This window comes from Cynocephalus volans, chromosome 6 (assembly GCF_027409185.1).
Source record: "Cynocephalus volans isolate mCynVol1 chromosome 6, mCynVol1.pri, whole genome shotgun sequence".
In the NCBI taxonomy this organism is placed as follows: domain Eukaryota; kingdom Metazoa; phylum Chordata; class Mammalia; order Dermoptera; family Cynocephalidae; genus Cynocephalus; species Cynocephalus volans.
Genome location: NC_084465.1, coordinates 149,259,101 through 149,283,990, shown reverse-complemented (window position 1 = coordinate 149,283,990; position 24,890 = coordinate 149,259,101). Strand labels below are relative to the sequence as shown.

General features: G+C 32.3%; 1 protein-coding gene across 3 annotated transcripts in view; it reads left to right on the top strand.

Moving 5' to 3' along the window:
- Positions 1 to 24,890, top strand: part of ARHGAP12 (Rho GTPase activating protein 12) — a 118,576-nt gene that overhangs the window by 76,684 nt on the left and 17,002 nt on the right. For 2 of the 3 annotated variants that reach the window (XM_063098836.1, XM_063098834.1), the window contains 4 exons: positions 7,371 to 7,496; positions 11,006 to 11,080; positions 17,012 to 17,073; positions 21,787 to 21,868. In XM_063098836.1, coding sequence (XP_062954906.1) covers positions 7,371 to 7,496; positions 11,006 to 11,080; positions 17,012 to 17,073; positions 21,787 to 21,868 — 345 coding nt within the window. The remainder of the gene's footprint in view (positions 1 to 7,370; positions 7,497 to 11,005; positions 11,081 to 17,011; positions 17,074 to 21,786; positions 21,869 to 24,890) is intronic. The other variant, XM_063098835.1, reaches the window with a different exon arrangement.

Below are 24,890 nucleotides of genomic sequence, written 5' to 3'. Positions count from 1 at the left end.
AGAAAAGTAACTCAGTATTCAAGTTTATTCTTTTATGTAAATGTGTGTTATAATTGAGTCAATCATTGGCCAAGGTAGGCAGTATGTGATCACAAAATCTAGGACATATCTAGGTGTCTCTTTTACAGACAGGGTATACCAGGGCTGAGTTTATCTAAGGCATTAGGTTTTGAAGTAGTCATATACATGTTGCTATAATTTTAAGTGATATCTGAGTAAATATTTAAATTTTAATTATTATGTTATTTTAATGTTTTAGAAAACTATAATTAGTAGACAATTTAAAGAAAAATATTAATAGTATAAATGATACATGGATATAGAAAAAAGTCACTAGGTGTTATTAAGTTGACTGGAGGTAGGGAAACACTAATTTAGTAAACTAGTGCTAATAGTAATTTCTTCTTTATGTGAATGCTATCTGGCCTTTAATTATTTTATGAAATTATAAGGCTTGGTACTAGTAGCCTGTAATTGATTTTTAAGAACACCCTTGTGAATCTGAGTTGAGTCAGTAGCAGAAGAACTCCATTATAACTCTGATAGCTTTTAAAATTTTGTGATCTCATGGAACAGTGTCAGTTACTATAAGGGAAACTTGGTGGGGGTGTAGTCTGGGGAGTGAATAAAGGAAATATTGGTTCTTTTGGTTAATTTGACTATCAAGGATAGCCCCAAAATTTTCATGTACTTAAAAAAAATCTTGACAAATCTTCAAATAAGCATTTTTTAATCCTTTATCACACATTTTACATAGATACTTTCTCTTTCGCCCAGTTCAGTATAAAAAACTATTCAGTATTTTTAATCACTTTGTTTAAATTAATACTTTCTAAAGTAGAAGTAATATTAAAATTTACACTTACATAATGATTGCTTTTTAAGATACTATTTTCAGCTTAACATATTAGTGAAGATAATATGAAAAGAGTTATGATGATATTATCATATTGTGTTTTTACTTTATTATCCATAAGATACCAGGAATGAAGAAGGATCCAAATAAAAATATATCTTAAAGTGCCACTGATTACTCCTCACATATTTCAGGGTTGAAAGTTTTATATCATCACTGTTTAAAATCATGAAACATAATTCAATAAAACATTTGTGGATTTTTTTTCATTTTCATCATTATTAATTTATAGTTTTGGAATCTGCTTCTGAAGAAAAAATTGTATTTACCCTTTAAACTTCGAGGTTGTGCCAAGCATTCAAAACCCTGTAATATTCTTATTTTAAGAACCATAGCATACCAGTTGGGTGATACTCTAGCAACAGTTTTGGGTTTTTTTTAGGTTAAATTTTACAAAAAGTTGAACATGAAATGAGTCGACATTCTCTTTTCCAAATTTGTCTCTCAATAAAACTTTTTAGTGGAAAAGTAATATTCCAAGTCTAATATATGGCTGTTACCAACTTTCAGGGGAAAAGAGGTATACATAAAAAGATTAAAAACATTTTTTAATAAATGTATGGGAAAGAAGTTATAGAACATCTCAGATATCACTTTTCAAAATTAATATCATTTATAAAAAACAATTTAATCATATTTAATTATTAATCTCAAAAGAAGAATTTTATGGATCGTGATGGACAAAATATGTAATAACTTATGTGCTGGGATAAAAATATATTTTGGATATATAACAGTATTGAAAACTATAAAACAGTGATTGGTTCTATTAGGTTTATTAAATGTAAGATCTGATTTTGGCTTGAAGAAACCAGAAGAAAAATCTGCTGAAAGTTTAGTTCACTGAAAATGATTTAGGTTATAGAAGACTAATATTTCACTAATATAATATTAAATAACTTAAACATATAATTTAAAATTTTGTGTTCTACTTAACAGGTTTGAATTGTAGCTCCTACCAGTACCTTAAATACCAGCTGAGTTACAGAAGAATGTTATGTTATGTCTTCCTTCAGGGTGGTTTCTGATTCCCTGCAGTAAGGAGATCAGTCACAGCTTTCTTCTAAGTGATTTGTTCCAGGTCAGGGTGCTTTAAAGGGAGAGGATCCCAGGATGGCCTTACCTTAGGAGCAATTTGGAGCCTTTACTTGACTGTTGGCTATTTCTGTTGGGTTTCTTTTTAACTTCTGTACTTTCCTTGGTCAGAAGAATTATAGGCTCAATGTTGAGAACTTGCTTACTTCTGGATATGCCTTGAGTGTCAGAAAGAAGTGAGGCAAGGGACTGAGTTATATCAAAACCTCAAAGAGTAGTACTACAGCAATGGAAATGTGCACTGGTCGTGACCAGTGTTGAATCCTCAATGTTGTGATACTGTCATTTTCTGCTGCCATTTGCCTCTAAGGATAAAGTGTCAGAAAGTCTTGGCAGTTTCTTGAACTCCCATTTAAGTTGGATATGGGTAGGCGGTTTGGGGTTGGGTACAGTAAGAATGAGGAAGTAAGGAAAAGTGTTCTAGAACCACTGTGTAATAAAGTGTTATTGTATGATGAAGACAATACAGTAACACCTTACTGCATAGTGGTAAAATTCTGTACTCTGTGCAATTTAATACTTACATAAGTCTAAGATAAGTTCTGTCAAATAGGCTTGTAACCCCCAATGCAAATAGAAGAAATTTAATTTACTACTATTTTTGGATTACATTTTTGGTGTTTAGTATTGTGCAGGTGTGGTGATGAGTGCAGGTCTTTATACTCAAGAAGTTTATTATAAATTTAGAAAGAAGAAACATTCATGTGACAGCTAAGTAGAATAGAATATATACATATGTACATGTACACATACCTTGTTCTAGATTGGGCTCAGGGAAAGGGAACCTCAAAACTAGTAGACCGGGAGGATTGGGAGAAAGAAGGGAAGGAATGTGAATTGAAGAGAGAGAAAACAAAACATCTCAAAAAAAAAAAAAAATCACTCAAAGTGAAGTCTGCTGTTTAAAATTCCAGATAAAACACATGAAGAATCTAGTACTATTATAGACACAAGAAATCAAGAATTAGAATGTTGTACTCGCTCCAGATGAATTAATTTTCTTAATAACGTCAATAAAGACTTAAATATGCTACTGGTGACCAGAGTTAAATGAAGGCTTTCATTTAAAAAGGACAAGAAATTATGAAAACAAAAACATGATACATGAATAGATGAATATGATAAAGAATAAATTATAAATCTTCAAGATGAAAAAGATAATCATTGAAATAACAAATGCAGTGGTTAGTGTAAACTCTACACAGAGGGACAGGAAGATAACGAATAAGAAAATGTAGTTAAGGAGACTAGAGAATGGGTTGAAGTTCGCTATGTTCATGTACAGGGAATCCCAAAAGAAGAGAATGGAGGAAATGGTGGAGAAACAATATTTGAAAATATAATTTTGGGGAATTTTCTAAAATTAAAGGAAGGCATGAAACTTTAAAGAAAATCACTTCAAATACAACATCATGCTAAGTGTTACCTATCAAATAATCTACAGTAAATCTCATACTTCATGGTGAGATTACAGAAGCTTTTTATTAGAGTTAGGAACTAGACTAGAACTTTTCTATCACTGCTTCCATTCAACAGTTAAATAAAAAAAGAAATAATTGAAATTATGTTGAAAAAGAAAAAAAGAATTGAAAAGGAAGAGAGACAGTTGTTCTTTTGCTTATTAAAAATTCCAAGAGAGTCTATAAACTGAAAACTGATGAGAGTTCTGCAAAGTTGCTGGTTATCAGATCAACATAAAAACTACCTAATTGTTTAGTAAAATGTCTGTTTGAAAATGTGACAACAATAAACATCCTATTTACAGTAGCAGCAGCAGCAGCAAGAGTCATAACTAAGAACATGCCTATTAAAGGTTTATAAGATTTTAATGAAGAAAATTTCCGAGCTGAATTGAAGAACATAAAAGAAGACTTGAATAAATGGTGTAGTATGCCATCATGGATTGGGAGACTTAACTTTATAACAATGTCCAAATTAATCAACAAGTTCAGTGCATTTCCATTTCATAACCCCCCACACATGCCTTTTTGGCAACTGAACCCAAAATTTATAAATTTATATTTGGAAACAAAAATCCATGAAGAGGCAAAATATTCCTGAATAAGGCAAAGGGGGGTGTGGCAGGAGGGGTGGGGTTCCTGCTATGGTGATTACATTGGAGTAGTGAGGGTGCATGTATAAAGAAATAGACCAGGGGAACAGAGTAGAAAGCTCATATGTGGCATTACAAATCAATGGGATAAGCAAGGACTGCAGTAAATACTGCTGAGATTATTGGTTATTTACCTGGAACAAATGAAATAAAAGATCTTGATCTCACTTCATGCTGAATGATTAATTTCAGTTAAATTTAAGATGTAAATATAATAAGCAAAACCTTAAAGACTGTAAAAGGATATATCAAAGACTACTTTTGACTTCAAAGTAGGAAGGATTTCTTAAGACCCAAAAGCCATACTATAAAAGGAAAGGTTGACAGATACGACTACATTAAAATTAAACAAAACATCTTCTACACATAAAAGCAACCATAAACAAAGGGGAAAAGGTGAGCTACAGACTAGGAAAAGATACAGTCAACTCACATAGCTTAGAAAGCTTATATACCTAAGCTGTGTTCTATCTGTACATGACAGTAAGATGAAGACAACCCAGTTGAAAATAGGCAAAATATATAACTAAGCAAGACACACAAGAGGAAATAAGCGGTAAATACATACAAATCTATGAGCACATTTCAAATTGTGATTGACCCGTTTAATTTTACATTATTTTTCTTGCAACATAGAAAGGATTTCTAAATTGTAGCAATTATAAGGCTCAAAAGCGAGGTAGGTTTCCATTAAAGTTCATACATAAGCTTAACATGCAACTATACATTTTAATAAAAAGATGTCCAACTTTACCATATACTCAGGAAAATGTAAATCAAAGCATTTCACCTTTCAGATAAATTTTTAAAAACATGCATGTATGTGTACTGTATGTATTATATATACACACACATTTGTAAGTTTGGCAATAACAAGTATTGATGAATGTAGGGCAGTGCAAGGCCTCATGTTCTGCTGGTAGGAGTATAAATTAGGTCTACTGCCTTGGACATGTCCTTTTACAGCAAAATGGCTAAATTGTGGAATATACGTACAATGCAGTACTATACAGAAGTAAAGATAAATGAGAGAGAGCTGCATATTTACCAATATGGATAATTTTTTATAAACAACTATTGAATAAAAAAAACAAGTAGAAGAATGATACATGTGATATGATTCTATTTATGTAAAATTTAAAAACCTAAAAAATAATATATATTGATATGTAAGTGTGTATCAAAGTATAAAATGCATGTGCATAATGAATACTTAATTTATTATGTGGTACAGCTAGGAAGGGAGGGAGAGGAATGGAATCTGGAAGATGTATTCAGGGGAATCTAATGAATCTATAATATTTTATTTCTTCAGGAAAAACCTGAAGCAAAGGTCTTACATTGACATGCTAAAGCTCAGTAATAGGTTCTTATTATAGTCTCTATTCTTGTTTATATGTTTGAAATAATTCACAATAGAAATTCAGTTAAAATTCTTAAAACAAATATTTTTTTAAGGGGATTAGAAAAATGTTAAGTTTTAGCCATCTTGTTTAACTAGATGTGTGTGTGTGTGTGTGTGTTAACTGTGGGATTCTACTTCCTTTCCTTTTTCTTTGATTATGTGCACATTATTATCGCTTCTGTCTACACTAGATTTTATATCTGACATTTCATTTATGCTTTATTTACTTTTGTGAATATACTGTTGCCTAGTAAATTGATAAGTCCGTTTCAAATTGTGATTACCCAGTTTAATTTTACATTATTTTTGTTGCCACATAGGATTTTTATTTTATTTTTTTGGTGGCTGGCCGGTATGGGGATCCAAACCTGTGACCTTGGTGTTACCAGCCTCACACTCTCCCAAGTGAGCTAACCGGCCAGCCCAAAAGGATTTGTAAAAATTGTAGTAATTATAAGGTTCAAAAGCTACATTGTTTTCGATTAAAGTTCATACACAAGCTTACACACAACTGCACATTTTAATTATTCCTAATAATGATTGTATTGAAGGGAAAATACAGCCCTGTTTAATAATTAGGTCTCTTTATGCTTAGAGATCTCTGGCACAGAATTTTATTGATAGCCTTTAAACTTTATGTTTGTTAGTCTAATGATCCCTTTGTGAACTTCTGTGATAATATTAAGATTGCTGCTTGTTAAGGAACAGTAAATTAAAAACAAATACCCATACCTGATTGCCTGGTTTTGGCAAATTCTAATGTGGAGAAGGAACTAACAGCTTTGGGAGACAGTTTGGGGGCCTATGTGGACTCATTTTGGGGAGTAAGGTAATGGCATATTGTGGAGAAAGATGTTGGAATTTTTTTAATATTAAAAAACCTCAAAATATAATTATGTCGAGATTCAAATCAGGGTCATTAAAAGTTAAAATTTGCTGTTTTTTTTCCAGGAGTAAGGGAAAATCCTTTGCTTTCAGGAGAAGAATATGTCTTAAAAAATAGATATTCTTTTGTCATTTTCTTATAATTTATGAAATTGCCTGTATATAACAGCATAATTCTTAAGGCCTCACATTTATCCAATTTTTTTTCTTGGTTATCTACTTGGCATTTCAGACACTTACATGATTTCATACCTTATGGATAGCATATTCTTAATTTTATATGTAATTTTCTTTTGGCAGTGATTACCTATCCTTTGTATACAATTGATGTTTTCAGGGTTGGCCTTTAGAACTAGTATCACTTCAGAGAAACAAATAATAGTATGTATGGCCTTTAAGTGAAAGCAAAGACAAAACCAAAATCAAAAAACACTTACATGTTAGAATACTATTGTGTATATAAGCATTATTTTAAAAATCTAAACCAAAGATTAAGTTCATGTGGATTTTAGAAGTAGAAGGAATCTTAAAAAATTAATTTGTCCAGTGACCTCATTTGATAAAATATGGTAGTTAATATTTATTGAGGACCTACTGTCAGGGCAATATTTGGTACTTTTTATACTTTGTTTAATCTTTACAGCAATTCTGTGAATGAGGTGATATTTCTGTTTTATACATATATATGTATATATTTATATATATATATTTTTTTACAGTTCAGGAAACTTAGAGAGAAATTAAATATTTTACTAAAGATAACGCTAATTTGGTCCATCCATCCAACACCAAAATCTATGATCTTCCCAGTTGTGCCACAGTGCTGGTCACAGATGAGAAAACTGAGGCTAGAAAATTCACATGATGAACTTTGCCTAATAGTTGTGTCATTTGGAGCCAGCATGTTTAGATTCCACTGTTTCTATTATTTATAAAGTATATTTTATTTTCTTTAGTATAATGCTTCATCCCAGCAGCAAAGAGAAATAATTAAAAGTAGGAGCCTGGATAGGCGGCTGCAAGAACCAATAGTATTAACCAAGTGGAGACACAGCACCATTGTATTGGACACCAATGACAAGGTAGGACTTTTAAAGAAAATCTGTTGAGAATTTTAGCAAGTTCTTTGTGCATTATATTGGAGAGTGAATTGTAACCATTTGTACTAATATTTTATGCAGTGTTTTGTTGTTAAATATGATTCTTTGCTAAAACATTTCTTTTGAACCAACTTAAGCTTTTGATCTACATGTATGATGAAACAATGAAAGTAAATATTATTTATTTTCTCATTAACTGAATTGCATACCTTAATGACTACTGTTTCATGTATTTAGCATCAATTTGTCATGGAGTAGGTTATAGTTTTGAGGTTTTTTGAATTTTGTACAATGGACTCACTTATCTGTGCCTTAATGATATATATACCTTGATACATTTGAGCCTAATAGGTGATACATTTTTTTGCCTACTCTATTTTGCAGTCACATTTCTGTTATCTTTTGTTTGTCTTCAACCTCTATGAGGTTTTATAGTGAAGACATGTAATTAATTTTCCCTGTTCCAGGGAAGATTTGAATCCTACTCCCTTTGTTTCTCTAAATGTTTTCTGTATAAAGCGCTTCTTTTATCAACTGTGAAATCATGTTCTGTTTCAAATAGGGGATGAATTTTGATGCAAACATCAGAATGGATGTTTTTAAAATTTCTTTAGGAGTTTTATCTTTACAATGCGGCTTTATAAAGTTCTAAACTTCCGTAGGGGTTACATCTTTACCATATGTCTGCATTTTGGGGGTGGAATGGGAACTTAGTGTGAATTTGCAGAACATCGGGCATACTGTTAAAATGTGGAGGTATTGGTAACACCCCAAAGCTAAATAAATTATTTTAAAAAGATAGTTGTCATTAAGGACTCTTTTTTTGTTTGTTTACCATTAGCCTCTTTAGTAGGATAACAGGTTTTCTACATTTTTTAGGTGTGTTAGTGAAAACAGTGAACCTCTCATAAGGCGTATTTCTCTGTGTTTCAATGCTTTCAGCCTTAAATCCTTTTATAAATTATTTCAATTGATCAGCCAAAACAAGGACAATATTTTAGTACTACAAGTGAGTATAAAATTGGTCTTTGTTGAATTAAATGGTGGGCTTCTGTGGAGCTGTAGAAACAGTCTGCACACATATATATTATGTTTATAAGGTGGACTAATAGAGCAATAATGAAAGTAGTAGACCAATTTCTAGTTTTTATTTTGTAAGGATGTTATGCAGTTGAAGGTAGAGGGCATATTAAAGGAATGACATTCTGTAGTCTGTGATGTTGAAGATATGTTTGAAAATATATTGGCATTGAGATTAACCTAGGTAGGTAAAATTCCTAGAGATTTTTAACAGAAAAATTTGTTCAACTCCAAGAACCAGATTACAATTCAGGGTACATAGAAAGCTCCTAGATACCGGGTATTAACACTCTAGGGAAAAAGCCATTGTTGAACCAACTCCACTGCCTCTTTGTACTAGAACAACTGAGGGTGATAATTTTTGTGATATATACTTAAAATTTCGTATTCTCTTTTAATCTCCCTTGGGATTCATTTTCAATCTGTTGCTTAAAATAACTGCATGAAGTTCTTATTACATTTCTTCTTTCATCTGATTTTCCCAGAGTTGTAAGAATATGATTTTCTTGAGACCAGAGATTTACTTATTTTTGGTAGAAATGTCTTTTTACCCCTCACCTTACCTTTTGTAAATGAATTCATAGGTAATTAATTGCTTCATCAAGTAAACTTTTCTTTTTATTGTCATCACCTACTGTGTACCTTCTTAAGATAGGGCAGTCTTTGAGGTTATGAAAAAGGGACTATACCAGGACAAACTAGCTAATATATGATAAGGGGTGGAGTGTGTATAACTCAAAATGTAATCAAATAAACCTTATACTGTATAGAAGTGTTGTTATGATGGCTTGGGTCCTAATTCAGTTGACAGATAACCTTGGAGGATGTAGGTGTGTGTATGTTTGTGTGTGTGTATGTGCGAGTGCATCTGTTTCCAGTTATATGTGGTTTTTATAAAACTACTGTTTGTAGAGATACAAAATATATTTATATATGCATATACATATATAAATGTAAAATTGTTTCTTGTTTGTAATAGTTATAATTGTTATACATACATTATTCTATTTGTGGTTTTTATTTCTGTAGGACTGATAATTCTATGAAATATAAATCATAATTACCATTCATTTTATTCAGTTACTTGTTTTGTAGTTTGTGGGTCATCACATCTTTCCTCTTTCTCAGACTATTTTAGTATTAGACACTCTTTCAGAAGTCAAGAAATTGATCTGAAGTTGTCAGAAAAAAATACTTACGTGAGGGTAAACTGAGATTTGGACATTACGTTTAATTGCTTTTTGTAAGGATATTTTTCATATAATTTAAAATTATCTTCATTAATAGTGCTGGCCTTGGATTTTTTATTTGTAAGCTTGTCCCTTCAAGGATTTCCCTGTAAACTTTCATTGCTACCCACTTTCTGTGTTTATGAGTTGTATAGGTATAAACCCAAAGACTTTTCCACGTGAATGAATGTTAAGTTAGTGGTTTTTGTACTGTTACTTAAACAAATTCCCAGGGTTTTTGACAGTACTTTCTCCAGTTTTATAAGCATAGAAAACTAGAATGATAGAGTTGTGCAGATGAATGTTTAAAGGAATTATTTGATTGGAAAATAAATAATACGTATTGGCATATGATTTTTTAAATTCTCTTTTCCCGAAATTATTCAGAATATCGGAGGGAATGGAGAAAATTTAAATGGGACTAGGCTGTTGCTACCAAAAAAATCATTTTCATTCTTCCTTGAATAGTCCTATAAGCATCTGTAGTAGAAATCATATACTATGTTTTAATATTGGTAAAGTAGACTGCTTACAAAACACATTACTGGTTTGTGCTTATGATATTTTTGTAGGCTTAGACATTAATTTTTTTTTTTTCTGGTGAGTTATTAATCTTTAAATTCCAGGTTTCTTCTTTGCATTTTTAAAATCTTGCTTACATCTAATTATTGGAAAGTTAGCTATAAATTACCTTAAATATTAATAGCAATTTAGTTTCTCATATAGCTGTTAACTAAAATAAAATTCTCATTCTGGTAGTTGTGAAGTAATTCCTGTGACTGTATTCATACCTACCATACCAGGAGCAAGTTAGTGTGGTGACTATTACATATTTATCCACAATATTTAGATTTTACCTATTTTAAATATAGTTAATTCAAACTGATGCAACATCATGATTTTAAGGCAACATGCATCATTTCTTCGAAGTAATTATAGTATGCATTACTTCTGTAATTTCTATAAATTTTTTGCTGTAAGTTTTATAAACATTTATAAACTTTTTGTAACATCTTTAGTTTTAAAGTCAGTACTGTATTAATTTTGGAGCTGAATTTAGAAAGAAAATAACAAGGAGAAAAATTTTCTTAATCTCCCTTGTTAAGCTCTCCCACTGCGAGTAGAGGGAGACATGTAATTACATGAAATAGAGTAACTTTTTTCATTACTTATTTCTTGTAGGAATCTCCAACTGCCTCAAAACCCTGCTTTCCTGAAAATGAGTCTTCTCACTCTTCACCAAAGCACCAAGATACAGTTAGTATGATAGACACATATCATATAATACAGTTCAGTTATTTCAGCCAATTTCAATAAATTAATTTTCTCTAAATGTAATGTTTAAATATTTCTTGGGCTTCTATTAAATTAGTTAAAATAGGTTTAAGAATCAGATTTTATTGGTTTAAAAGACCCCTTTTGTGCAAAATATGGTATCTTACATGATTAATTTATGTACCATATTTTTAAGCAGTGAATTTATATTTGGTTTTAAAAAATAAATATAAAAATTTTCAGACCATACTATCAAATTATACTTTATCCTTTTTTCCTCAGGCCAGCAGTCCAAAGGTAAGCACCATTCCCCTCCATAATGAGCATAGATGCCTTTCTTTTTCTGTGCTGTAAAATACAGGGCCCAGTCTATGCCAGATGAATATTGTAGGTAATGTAACCCAACTGTTAGTTTCCCCTAAACTGGAAAACCTCCAAGTGACTTCTCTTCAAGCACCATCTTAACTTTAGTGAGATTGTTTTTCATCTCCATATTTATACTCACTCCCACTCTTTTCCATCAGGGGCTGGCCATGCTATTCCCCGTCAATGGCATCTCTTCTCTCAGAATGAAGTCTAAAATTTTTAATGAGTGCTGCAGGATTGTGCAGGCTCCAGCTCTTGTCTGTGTCCCCAGCCTCATCTCCTCCTTGTGTTCTCATCTTCCCTTCTTGCTCGTTGTCTTCCTGCCACACTGCTGTCCTTTCAGGTCCTCAAAGGACCCAGCCTGCTTTTCATCTCAACATCCTTGCCTGTGTCGTTTTTTCTGCCCACGAAACATTTCTCTCCCACACCTTTGCCTGTGTTTATTTCTGTTCATTCATTAGGGCTCAGTTCAAACTTTGCTTCCTCAGAAAATTTTATTCTAATTCTCTAGATTAGGTGAGGTTTTCCTATAATACTCTTCATGGCATTTAATTATATATTATTTGATTGTATAAAATACAGTAACTCTTATACTCATTTTTTATAGGAACCAATTCTGTATTAATGTCTCTCTTCCCCACTAGACACAGAAGAGCTGCTTTAGAGTAGGAACAAAGTAACCCCAGTACCTACTGCAGTGCCATATAGTAGCTGTTCAGTAAATATTTGTTGAATGAATAAATAAAACCTTAAAGGTCTTTTAAAAGACAAACTTTTATCATTATTTCCCTATTTTATGGAATTATGATAGATTGTTATTTATTAGGATACTTAAGATTTCTTAGAGGCAAAGATTTCCACAGATTGTTTTTCACTCTTCTAGCTCTTTCGCCGTTCCCTAACATAATCTGGTCTTTCATATCACATGTTGTACCCATTTCCTTCTGATATTGGCTCAGGCAGTCCCCCTGCCTAGAGTGGGCCTTGGCTTTTCTATACATACAGTTAAACCTGTACCTCTTCAAGACTGACTCTTCTAGGAGGCCTTGTCACACTAACCTGGCATCTTAATGGTCTCAGTTTCTGAATTCCCAGGTCACCCACTGCGTTGAGTAAGTGCAGGTTATTTCATGTACTCCTAGTCTGCCCACTAGGCTCCAACTCCTTTAGGGAGTTTAAATAAGGGATAGATGGGGATTATATATTTCTACTTTTTATCTTTTGTATTATTTAACACAGTACTGGGTACATGAACAGTATATAAAGATCAAAGTGAGCATGATTTTAGTGGTTTTGGCAAGAATTACTATATGAATCTATGGCATGGTTACTACAATACTCAGTCTGTCAGTTCATCTAGGAAAGAGCAGAAAGCCCTCTTTAACTTATTTTAAATATAGATAATATACAATTCCTAGAAGGATCTTTTATACTTTGTTTACATTTTGATCAAAGGGAATTTCTAGGTAGTCCTAGAAACATGCATTTGTAAATGTTCTACATGCAGTTACAATGGACTGTTGGTGAATTATTTTTCCATCCATTTATCCATTTTCTGAAGTTTGACAGGAGCTAGGCCATCCTGGACTCACGGTACGGTCATACAGGGAGCTGCCAACCAGTGTTTCTATCCCCCCCACCCCCCAAAAAAAACTTCAGGTGAAAGAAGTGAACAGCTATGTTAATTCCACCAGAGACCATTCTGTTTTCACCTCAACAGTGTTCCTTTCTGTCCTGAGTGCTGCTCTTCCATGCTGTCTTCCTTCTCCTTTGACTTCTCTTCTTTCCCTCTGCCCTCTGGTCCCTCTTTTCCACTTGCTCTGATTCTATGTAGTCTTGCCTCTGTTTCCCACTCGTATTCAGTGTTACAAGGAGATATTTTCCCCCTCTTTTCTTTGTGAGTTAAAATCTGGTTGGTATAAAGACTTAGTGAAAAAGGAAGCTGTAAATTTAGAAGTGAAAATGATATCATAACCAGTGTTAGCCACCTGATATCACCTTTAAAAATCTGCAAATTGCCCATCTACCTCTTTGATCTCTTTTTAATAAACCAGATTTAAAATTCGATCCCTTAATATAAATTTTAAACATGTTAATTTTTTTCTTATGCTTTCCAATTTTCAAATGCATTATTATTTTTGTAGTTTCTTCAAACCCTTTTTTGGAATAGGCAGTATATACATTTAAAAAAAATTAATAATACGTTTTTCTGCAATATGACTGCAGTGTGGATTAAACAGGCTCTTGTGGGTTGTTCTAAGAAGCTATTCTTTATTTTTCCCAATATAACTATGATAATATGCATTTTAAAATTCCCTATTACTGAACATTGAATAAAGTTTTAGAATATGTAATTTTGACACTTGGGCTTTTGACCTTGTATTTCCAGTTATGGTATTAAAATGTGTTAACCATTTTGGAGAAAAGGACATTTCAAGACTTTCTTTAAGCAGAGTAATGTTGGACAAATTGCTAATTCTTTTCATTGAACATTACTATTCTAAGGCCTTTTTAAAAAATATAATTCGAATGTTTTAGGGTTTTTTTTAATAACACCGGCTCTTTACAATTTTTTTTTATTGAGGTGAAATTCACCTAACATGAAATTAACCATTTACCATTTTAAATTCAGTAGCATTTAGTATGTTTACAATGTGTGCACCTGTCACCTCTGTCTAGTAACAGAATCATCCCAAAAGGAAACCCATGCCCATTAAGCAATCACTCACCATTTCACCCTCCCCCCTTTCCCCTGCTCTTGGTAACCGCTAGTCTGCTTTCTGTCTCTGTTTATTTATCTGTTTCATCACACTGGTTCTTTTTCAGCACTATGTCATTGTGCAAGTTTACTTATTCTGTATTAAAAGAATCTTATTCTTTAATCTTAAAGAATAATCTTATAATCATGTAATAAATGTAATTATTTTACATGATTATAACATGATTAATTGAAGATGAGGGTTTTTATGGACTGTATTGATTCTGGTATATAATAATCATTAGCCTAAATTGGGAAATGCCCATTTTACTAAATGAATATAACATTGATCAGAAAATGATTGTGAACTTGTGAAATTTTCCCCAGATTACTTAATGGAATTGTTTTCATGCCTTATTAGGATAGGATAATATTATTATAATCTTTCTGGTCCAAATTTAACTATAATTTGCTAATCTTCATTAAAGCAGTTATTAGAGTAATATTCTAGTTGGTTTCTAGTCGTTTGACCCTTTCTTAGTTCATTCTTTCCACTGCCTCATTTCTCAGTACTGCACCTCATGTAATATGCTGAGGGAACTTAAAGGCCCTCAAATATGATACACTCTCCTTAGCTTCCGTGCCTTTATATTGTTTATTTTTACCTTGTACTGTTTCCATTTAGCTAACTCCTGTTCCTTAGCTCAAGTGTCAGCCTCTCCAGGAAGCTCTCTCTGATTTCCTTCTTTCTCTCCCAGGTCGAGTTAGGTGTACCAATCTCATAGCACTTACCACATTGTATGGTACTTGTTTTTTGTATTTGTACATTTCGGTTGTGGCAAATTTTGTTCTTACATCCGAGTTAGCATGCTTAATACTTAGAACATTAGTACTTGGGTCTTGATCCCTGTGAGGTTTTTGTTGAAAGTTCTGGACCCTTTCCTTGAACAATGCATGTACGTGCACAGTTCTGCAACAGTTTCGGTTCATCCATTGACTCAGGTAAGAACCCCTGTTTTAGACTCTCACTCTCATTCTTAGGCTTAGGCTGTCACTGCTGCTAGTCTGTCCATTTTTCTTCCTGTTTTAATGCCTCTATTTCTTTCTTGCCTCTGCCTTTTTTTTTTTTTTAAAAAAACACAATTCAAGCTGTGACATTTTTTATGGGCTTAATTCTCATTTCTCTGCCCTTCCAATTCCTCTGCTTCCTACCTCATGTTACCAGGGCCCATCCACTCAGATGAATGTTGTTACCTGTTCCCATATCATTGAAAGTTCCTTTTTTTCCTGCTTCTGACAGGGGAACAGTAAATTGAGAATGTTCTTATTTAACATCTTGTGCATACTTAAAATTGTGTAATTGATGTTTTTGTTAAGAGGCAACAGAGTTCTTATGAAAAGTATCAAACTTGCATATCTGAGGAAATCTAAGCTATACTTTATGAAAAAATTACAGTAAAACTTCATAACAAGTTATTTCCCAAGTTTCCAGTACACCAGAAATGTTAGTTAACGCAACAGTTTGTCAGCTTTGTCTATAGATTGAGGTTTTTAATCAGATCAGACAAAACTTTCAAACATTATCTTGTAGACGTTATTGAGAAAATACTCAATATTATGTTTATCTCCCATACAAAAAGATTTGTTTCCTGATTAAAATACATTGAAAAAATATAGCTGAGGAATCAGTTAAATAGTCAGAAATAAATTCTGAATTGGGGATTTCCATTTTTTGGTGAGTGTGTTCGTGTGTCTGTGTGTTTCAGTTGAATTAAAATTGAAAATTGTCTCATGTACATCCAGTGTTTACTAATGTCGATGGTTACTATAGACATTAACTCTTTTTTTTTTGTCTTTTTTTTTCGTGACCGGAACTCAGCCAGTGAGTGCACCGGCCATTCCTATATATGATCCGAACCCGCGGCGGGAGCGTTGCTACGCTCCCAGCACCGCACTCTCCCGAGTGCGCCACGGGCTCGGCCCGACATGAACTCTTTTTGATTAAATTTATTCGAATATAGGAAGCTAAAGCAGTGAGAAAGGGCTTCTTTACTTCCAAGTGGAAGAATGTTAAGATAAAATTATCTTTAGTACAGTGGCTTTTGCCTTCATAGAGTTTGATGATAAAGCTTGCGTCACTATTTTTGACATCAGCTGGCTAATAAATCTATTTTGTACAAAGCCCAGCTCAGCATCTGACAATATGGTTAATGAAGCACATACTGTATTGAGTTTTTTATGCCAGTTCTATGCATAGGACCAGTTACTTTTGAGTAGTTTTTTAAATACAGTTTGTTCTACCCAGTTATTTTTACATTCTGACAAAATTGTTTAGTATACTGAATAAGTTTCAAATTATGTAGTTGTAAAATATAAGCCAAATAAATAGTTCCTTTTTTGTAGTATTTATCATTATAGTGTATCATTTTCTACAAACAGGAAGACATAAATTATTTTTCTGGTGCTGCCTTGTTCATATGGAAATCTAATTTTTTTTTTTTTAAAGATGAATGGTAAGAGGATCTTAACCCTTGACTTGGTGTTGTCAGCACCACGCTCTCCCAAGTGAGACTTGGGCTGGCCCTGGAAATCTAATTTGATAGCATAGTACTGATGGCTGCTGTGACTTAAGAGAGGAAGTGTTTAATTATAAAATTACTTAAAAATAACTATACAGACGTGTGGGGAAAATTATATTCTTAATGTACTCTAGAACTAAACATGTTACATACTGACTAATCTTTTTTTTAGGCTAATTTTTAGAGTACCATACTATTTTGGTTCAGTCATATATAAGAACTTAGACCTATATATGAATGATGTGTAAACAGTGTTACTCTGTTCCATAGGGTCAAGAGAAATACGGACTATTAAATGTAACAAAAATTACTGAAAATGGGAAAAAGGTTCGGTAAGTACATAGATCATTAGTGTTCTTACATGATTCATTGACTGAAACAGATTAAAATTATGAATATAATTATATTTTATTAGAAATGATTAAAAGGTTCAGAAGAATTTCCAATCTTATATTTGTAATATAATAATATATATATGATTATCATGAAATGGGTGAAAATTTTCCATTGTCTTGACATATTTCTTAAGTAATACTAAATGCAAGAGATAAGGCAGGGGATTCTGAGGAAGCATTAGCTTTCTCTTAATATTATTTTCTTTCTTTTTTTTTTTCAGTAAGCAATAAATGCACATGGTAAATAACAGAGGTACACTAAGTATTGAGTAAAAAGAAATTCACCTGGCCAGGTTCTCCTCCCCAGAGGCAACCAGTGTTAAGTCTCATGAGTTCTAGTGCTTCCCTCCAGAGATATGAGATCGATCGATCATCTATCTATCTATCTATCTGTCTATCTTATCTATCTATCTATCTATCTACATGTTTGTATGTACGTAGATTACTTTTTTAAATGTGGTCTTTTGGTGATGGTTCCATTTCATTGCGTATAGAGCTGCCACATTGTTTTTAACTGCTGCATAGTTGTATGTTACACAGCTGTTTTATAGTTTATTTAACCATTATTTATTTGCAAGTGTTTATGCCTGTGCATTAGTAGACATTTAGAATGTTTACAGCTTTTGCTATTACAAACAGTATTACAGTTGGCATCTGGCATAGTTCATTTTACAAGTAGGTAAATATACCTGTAGAATAAATTTTACAAAAGTGGAATTGCTAGGCCATATGTATGCAAGATCGTTTTGAAAGAATGTTCCAAATTGTGCTGTAAGATACTGAATCAGTTTCTGCCTCCAATAGCAATGCATTTCTCTACACCTTTTGCCAGTTTAATATGTTGTCAAATTTTTTATCTTTGCCAATAGAGATTAGAGAGAAAATGGTATTTTTATTTGCATTCCTTTTTAGTGGGGTAGAGTATCATGAGCCTTTTGTACTTCTTTTTTGTTTAATTGTCTGTTTATGCCCTTTGTTTTTCTATTGGGTTGATAGAGTTTTTGGTTCATGTGTAGTACCTCCTAATGAATTAAGAAAATTAACTATTTATAAAACAAGTTGCATCTCCTTCAGGTTTAAAAACTGCTAAAATGCTGTGGTTTTATGGTCAAAGTGAGATCAGCCTGTTTAATTAAGAGTAAAATTTAAATTACATATACTGGAGTATTTTAGGTTTGCTTTTAATTGAACTGTCTGTCAGATTTTGGTATTTGGAAGTTTTTCATGTGCTCTGAAATAACTTTACAAATAGTGCAATTATGAGTTTCTTAGTAGAGTTAACTTGCAAACTGGGTCATTATTTTCCTGTTTCTCCATTTTGTGCATGTGTGGTAGAGATAGCCCTTTAGCCATTTTCTCTGTTTTCTTGGTTGTTGTTTTTCCTGTATTAATTAGTCTTTGACAATACTTTTTGTAATTTATGTTCTAAGAAAATCACCCATTTCATCATCTTAAAGTTTATTTACATAGTTCAGCAAAGTAGTCTTTTAATATCCTGTATATTGGTTCTCAACTTTTTGATCTGAAGACCCATTTAAACTCTTAAAAATTATTGAACATTCCAAAGAGTTTTTTTCTATATAGGTCATACCTATGGGGAGTTACTGTGAGAAATTAAAATAGAAGTTTTAAGAATATTTATTAATTCTTTTAAAAGTAACCTTTTACAAATTAACATGAATAATATTTGTATGAAGAAAGTCTCCTATATTTCCTAAAAGAAAAAGAGAGGCATTGTTTTACATTTTTGCAAATCTTTAGTATTTGGCTTAATGGAAGACAGCTTAACTCTCACCTCTGCTTGTAGTCAGTCTGTTATGACATATTATTTTGGTAGAAGTATATGAAAAAAATCCTTCTTTATACAGCTAAAGCTGGAAAAGGGAGGAATGTTTTACTAGCCTTTTCAGATAATTGTTCATATTTTTCTGCTATGCCAGAACTCTCCAAATGGTAGTTTCTTGAAGGTTAGTTGCAGTGAAGACTCTGAGAAACTATTAATGAACTTTTCATATCCAATTTCATTAAAAGCCGTTGGTCTATGTGGCACTTGAATGAAGCTTTGCATAATTTTGTTTTGCAGGTTATTTGGAAAATACCGGTTTTACTAAGTTTGCTCATTTTGCAAATGTTTACACATTTTATAGTATTGAAGAATCATAAATCTGTCATATCAGAAAAGTCTAATGAGTTTTGGGAAATTGTCATATTCACAGCAGCAGATGCCAGGTTTTCCAAAATCCTGCTTTCTGTTTGTAAACTTTAATTTTTTTTATTGTGGTAAAAAACACATAACATTAACATTAAGTTTGTCATCAACTGTTTTTAAGTATACAGCACAGTGATGTTAAGTATATTCACATCGTTGGGCAGTGATCTCTAGAACTTTTTCTCTTGGAGCACTGCAACTCTGTACCCACTAAATTCCCTCTTCCCTCTACCCTTTTTCCCCTTTCACCAACCCTTCCCTTTTTCCCACCTTTCTACTTTTTATTTCTAGGATTTTGACTACGTTAGATACTTCATCCATATGATTATTTGTATGATTTTGTGACTGGTTTATTTCATTTACTGTAAACTCCCTGAGGTTCACCCATTTTGTTGAAAGCTTTAATTTTTATTGTCAACAAATACTACCTTTTTATTTATTTTTTTTAAATTTTAAGGTGACAGGCTCACTTCATTTATTTTGGAGATATTGTCTGACCCAGGTCTGAATAACCACACAGTCTTTTTTTCAGGAAAAAAAAATTGGGTTTCATGAAAAAACAACTTAAAAAGTTTATTTAAAGTGGAAATATGCTAATTTAAGCATTTTCTGTAGTAGGGAGTCAGTTGATGGTATCTAAAGAAATAGAAAACTGATTATAATATAAATTTACAAATAAAAATAAATCCAAAATACCTTGAGATCTAAGATCTAAGATATAATAAAAACGTAATAATAAAATAAAAATATAGTAAAATGATGACAGAACAAGCACTAAATGTATCTATCATGTCAGTATCATTAAGTGTAAATGGACTCCTCTGTTGAAAGAAAAAGTTGCTCAGACTGAAGCATAATGCAAAACCTGACTAAACATTACATACAAAAGAAACACCTAAAAATGACTTAGAAAAGTTTAAAAAATAAATAAATAAAGCTTGTCAAAGGCGAGAAATAAGAAAGTAAGAATAGGGATCTTAATATCAGACAAGTTCAGTACATGGGGAAAAGCATTAAGGAACTTTAAAATGATAAAGCATTGCAGATAAATCCACAATAAAGGTCTAATCATGAGGAATAGCCATTCACCAAATAAAATAGCATTAACAGTCATAAGCAAAAACTATGAGAATTGAATAGAAAAATAGAAGTTTAGTAGTAAACTTTATTTCACTTCTCTTAATCCATGAAGTTCAAGTGGACATATAAAGTAAAAAAATAATAAAGTAGGTTTAACTGATAGATATTAAATTCTGCGTTCTGAAAACCTTTTTTTCGAGAGCCTATACAGTCTTCACAAAACTGGCTATATGTTTGGCTATAGGGAGAGCCTTAATAAATTCTTGTAGTAGTAGGTTTGACATTCATTTTAGCCTCCCAGCAACTGAGTCCTCTTATAAAGGTAATTTTAATTTGTTTTTCTGTTTGCAAACACTGATCCATACCTGCCGGTTGAAAAGTACTTTGTTAGCTTGAGGTAGATACAAAAATCAATACAACACTGTCTGCCTTTAAGTACTTTATATCTCCAATGGGAGAGAAACATTTAAGCAAAAATCTCTAATACAGAATTAAAGATAGTGAAGAGGGAAGTTGAGTGGTATCTGGCCGGGGTATAACATTAATCAGTTTTAAAGTTCTCAGTAGGAACACTGACAATGGCATATTCAGTGTGAGTCCTTACCTATGTATGTGGAGATAGGACAGTAGATAAGTGGACCATTTCTTTAAAACCTCCAAATTATACCAAACTCTTAACATTGGTTACCTCTGGAGTGTAGACTGAAGGAGAAGAAATGTGGAGCCTTTTCCTTTATGCATTTCTATATGCAGAGTTCTTAGGTATATGTATTCCTTTTGTGATTTAGAAAAAAAAAATTTTTAAATCTCATCTTAGTAACCTCAGTGGTCAATCAGTGTATAATGTATGGTATATTTATAATGTGATTAATATCTACTGCCTGTCTAGTGCAGCCCTATTAGAGGAAGGGAGATAACCAAGAAATATAAAACAGTCTGTATCTATAAATTATTAGGTGGGTAAGATAAGAATGTAATTTTTTATTTTTTATTTTTAGCATGTAATTTTTTAATTGTGAATGAGAATTCTTGCCAAATACAGTGTTGCATTTGTGTGAGTTTAAATTAGCGTCCTTGATCACAGCGTGATCCATGTGAATGTAATTAGCTATATCATTCATCATTATTCTGATAACTTATAAGTTCCAATTAACTTTGTTTTGGGGCCTTCATTATCAGGTTATGACCGTAAAATGACTGTAAATTCCATTAGCATCATAATCTCCAATAAAAACAATTAGAATGTCGATAATGACTAAGTTGTATATAACATTGATAACAGCTAAGTAAGTTTTAAGTTTTGAAATTTGGTTGGAAGAACTGGATAGTGGAGATCTAATTGGTCATCTTTATAATTACAGAAAGAACTGGTTGTCTTCTTGGGCAGTATTGCAGGGTTCATCTTTACTTTTTACCAAAACTCAAGGAAGTAGCACAAGTTGGGTAAGTATTTCTTCTCTTTGGAGGCTTTATATAATTTAAATTATGTGGATGGTATTGTACCTGGATTTCAGGAAGTAATTTCCAGAGTCCTTCTAGTTACAGGTGGTGTACAAGTAAAAATAAATAATTTTTCTTAAAGATGCATTATGAGTCATAAGAGAAAGAAGAGGACTAAGTAGAATAGTCTAATTAGTTGTATTATTAAAATCAACAGATTCCACTTTATCCATTGAACTGTGAAGGGTGGGCTTACTATGTGAGCATTATAGAACAAATGCATTTCTTGATTCATTTTCAGAATGTTAAAGTTTTGTTGTATTTTTAATTGCTATTTCAGATATTTAGTCAGAAAATAAGCAGTAGTATGGTAAGCCCCACCTTGAAATGTGAGCTGACCCTTGGATACTGGTCAGTGACTCAGGTGTTGATGTCTGTGTATTATGTCAGCCAGCTTTTAGAACAAAAAGAGATATCACCATTACTTATGGGATTTCGAAGCTTTTTGTGTATTTGAGTGTTTATTATGAGGATACTTCAAAGAGTTCATGGTAAGATTTGTATTATCTTTTAGTTATGTTTTTCTACAAACTTTTTGAAGTACCCTCATGTTACTGCATGGTTATTTGTAACACAAATACTAGAAATTATAATTCATAACATATAATAGCTACCATTCTTTGAAAACTTAATATGTGTCAGGTGTTGTCTAAGTACATAGGATTATGTATATATTATCTTAATTGTGGAATAGCTCTTGTTTTTCTTCTCCCCTTCCCCTGTCACAGATGAGAAAATGAGGTGTAAAACAGTTAAGTAATTTGCTCAAGGTTTTACAGCTACTAAATGGCAGATCAGGGTTTAGAACTTTGGCATTTTGTCTCCAGAGTCCATGCTCTGAATACTTATAAAAATTTTTGGTAATTGAGTTTGAAGTGTCAGTGCTCAAAAGTTTAAAATGAATTATTCTAAGTGTATTTGCTCTGTCTTCATATTGTACCTTAACAAATATTTTCTTACAATTACTGACTTCCTTCAAAGTTAACACAGGATCTATGGATTTTATGTTTGATAAAAGAGAAACCCAAATGCAAAACGCAAGCAAATTTTAGTCATCCACATTCACAATGCAGCCTTGTAACACTGTTCTAAACCATGAATGGCACAGAGCATTAGTCCTCCACTACTCTGATAGGGCCACCTAAGATCCACATCGATTGAGCGCAAATGTGAACATTCTAGAACTTTTTTTGTTTTGCATTATTAATCCTTTGATTTGCTCTCTGTTCAGCCAGTACAGTGGAAATGACCTGTGATAGACTTTGATATTAAAAGACTGAAATTTTGGTGCTACTTGATTTAAAGTAGTTTGATAATTATACCTTTCTCCTTCCTCCCTGTCCCCTTACCCCCACCAAGGTAAATGAAGCATGTGGTGCTTTTTTGTGTTGATGAATTTCTAGAAGACTGTATAATTATTTCTTCCTTCCTACTTGTGGCTCAACTTTTATTTGAAATTGAGGGAAGAAAGTGAATGAAAGAAAAGGAATGAAAAAGCAATTAGAGATTAAAAAGTAATAAAAGAGTACCTGAAGAAAGGTGGATAATGTCATTTATTTGATAATTACTGGTACTTAAAGATTGAAAGTTGTGTTATGTACAGATAAAGCAAGTAGACAGAGAGGAATCATTTAGATAGGCAGGTTTGTGTGGAATTTGAAGAAAAGGAAAGCTCCTTAAATTTAAAGATGTTAAATAAGTACCCCAGTATATAATCATTAGAACAACAAGATGATTGCATCTGATTTAAAGTTTTCACTCTAGAAGACCTTACATAACTCGGAAGTCATAATCAAAACTAATACTGACAAAGGATGTGAGGTAGTTCTATTTATAGGCCAAAGTTGTGCTACTGTGTTACCACGTGGCAGTAGCGGAAACATAGTTTAAAATTCATTGAGCTAGCCAATTTCGAAACTATAAAATTCTTAATGAATTTTTAATTTTAGGGATTCACTATTTGAATTGTTGCCATTAAATGAAATTTTATTAATATTATTATATCATTAATAATATAATCATTTCAGATAGGCATAATTAAATAAAACACAGCCACACTGAATTTTATAGTCTCAATAAAGACTAAATAGATTCAGGATATGGTAAAATGGTTATATAGTCAATTCTTATTTTTTATTTTATGGCTAATTTTAAAACCTCAGACTACCTTGCTTTCCCCATTCCATTAAGGGAATGAAAGCTAATTCAAATGGCCTTAAGTAAAAGCAAATAAGACTATTTAAATAAAAAGTATGTGTGTGTATAATGTATTTTGGCATATACAACCTTCATAACTATCAGAATTTGGTGAAATATGTAAGATGCTCCTTAACTCTGGAATTAGAATTGTTCAAAAGTATTTGAAAGAATTCTACTCTTGTTTTTTTCCTCAATCACCAACTAGGTCTATTGTAGGTAAAATGTATCCTGTTTATACAGTGTGAATTACATCTTATCTGAGGATGAAATTCTAAGGCTAGCATATAAGCCCAACAGACAAAAATCACCGGTAGTGAAGGCTGCTCTTGGGTATCCCTCAGGAAGATGCTATGTTGAAGGCAATCTCTAGCAGACCCAATTTTTCCTTTGGTGTTGGAAGAGAGAGCTTTTTCTTCAGTTGAGTTTAGTAATAGCTTATGTTAAGAGGCCACGTTATAGGAGAAGTATACAAGGGTTCTTCAAAAGTTCATAGAAAGATTCGTATTTTCCATGAGCTTTCGAAGTACCTTTGTAGTTCTTAAAAAATCAGATTCACACAGTGCAAAAACCTGAGAGACCCATTTGAAGAAATAGCACATTCAAATCTTATTCTCACTCCAGGACGTGTACTCATTGATGGAATGCTGAGCAAAATCATCACACTGTTGGAAGTTCTATTTTTTTTTTTAAATCATTCATTCTTTCTATTTACTTTTTTTTGCAGAGAATGGATAGTTAAACTTGAGTAAATGAGATGCATATATGC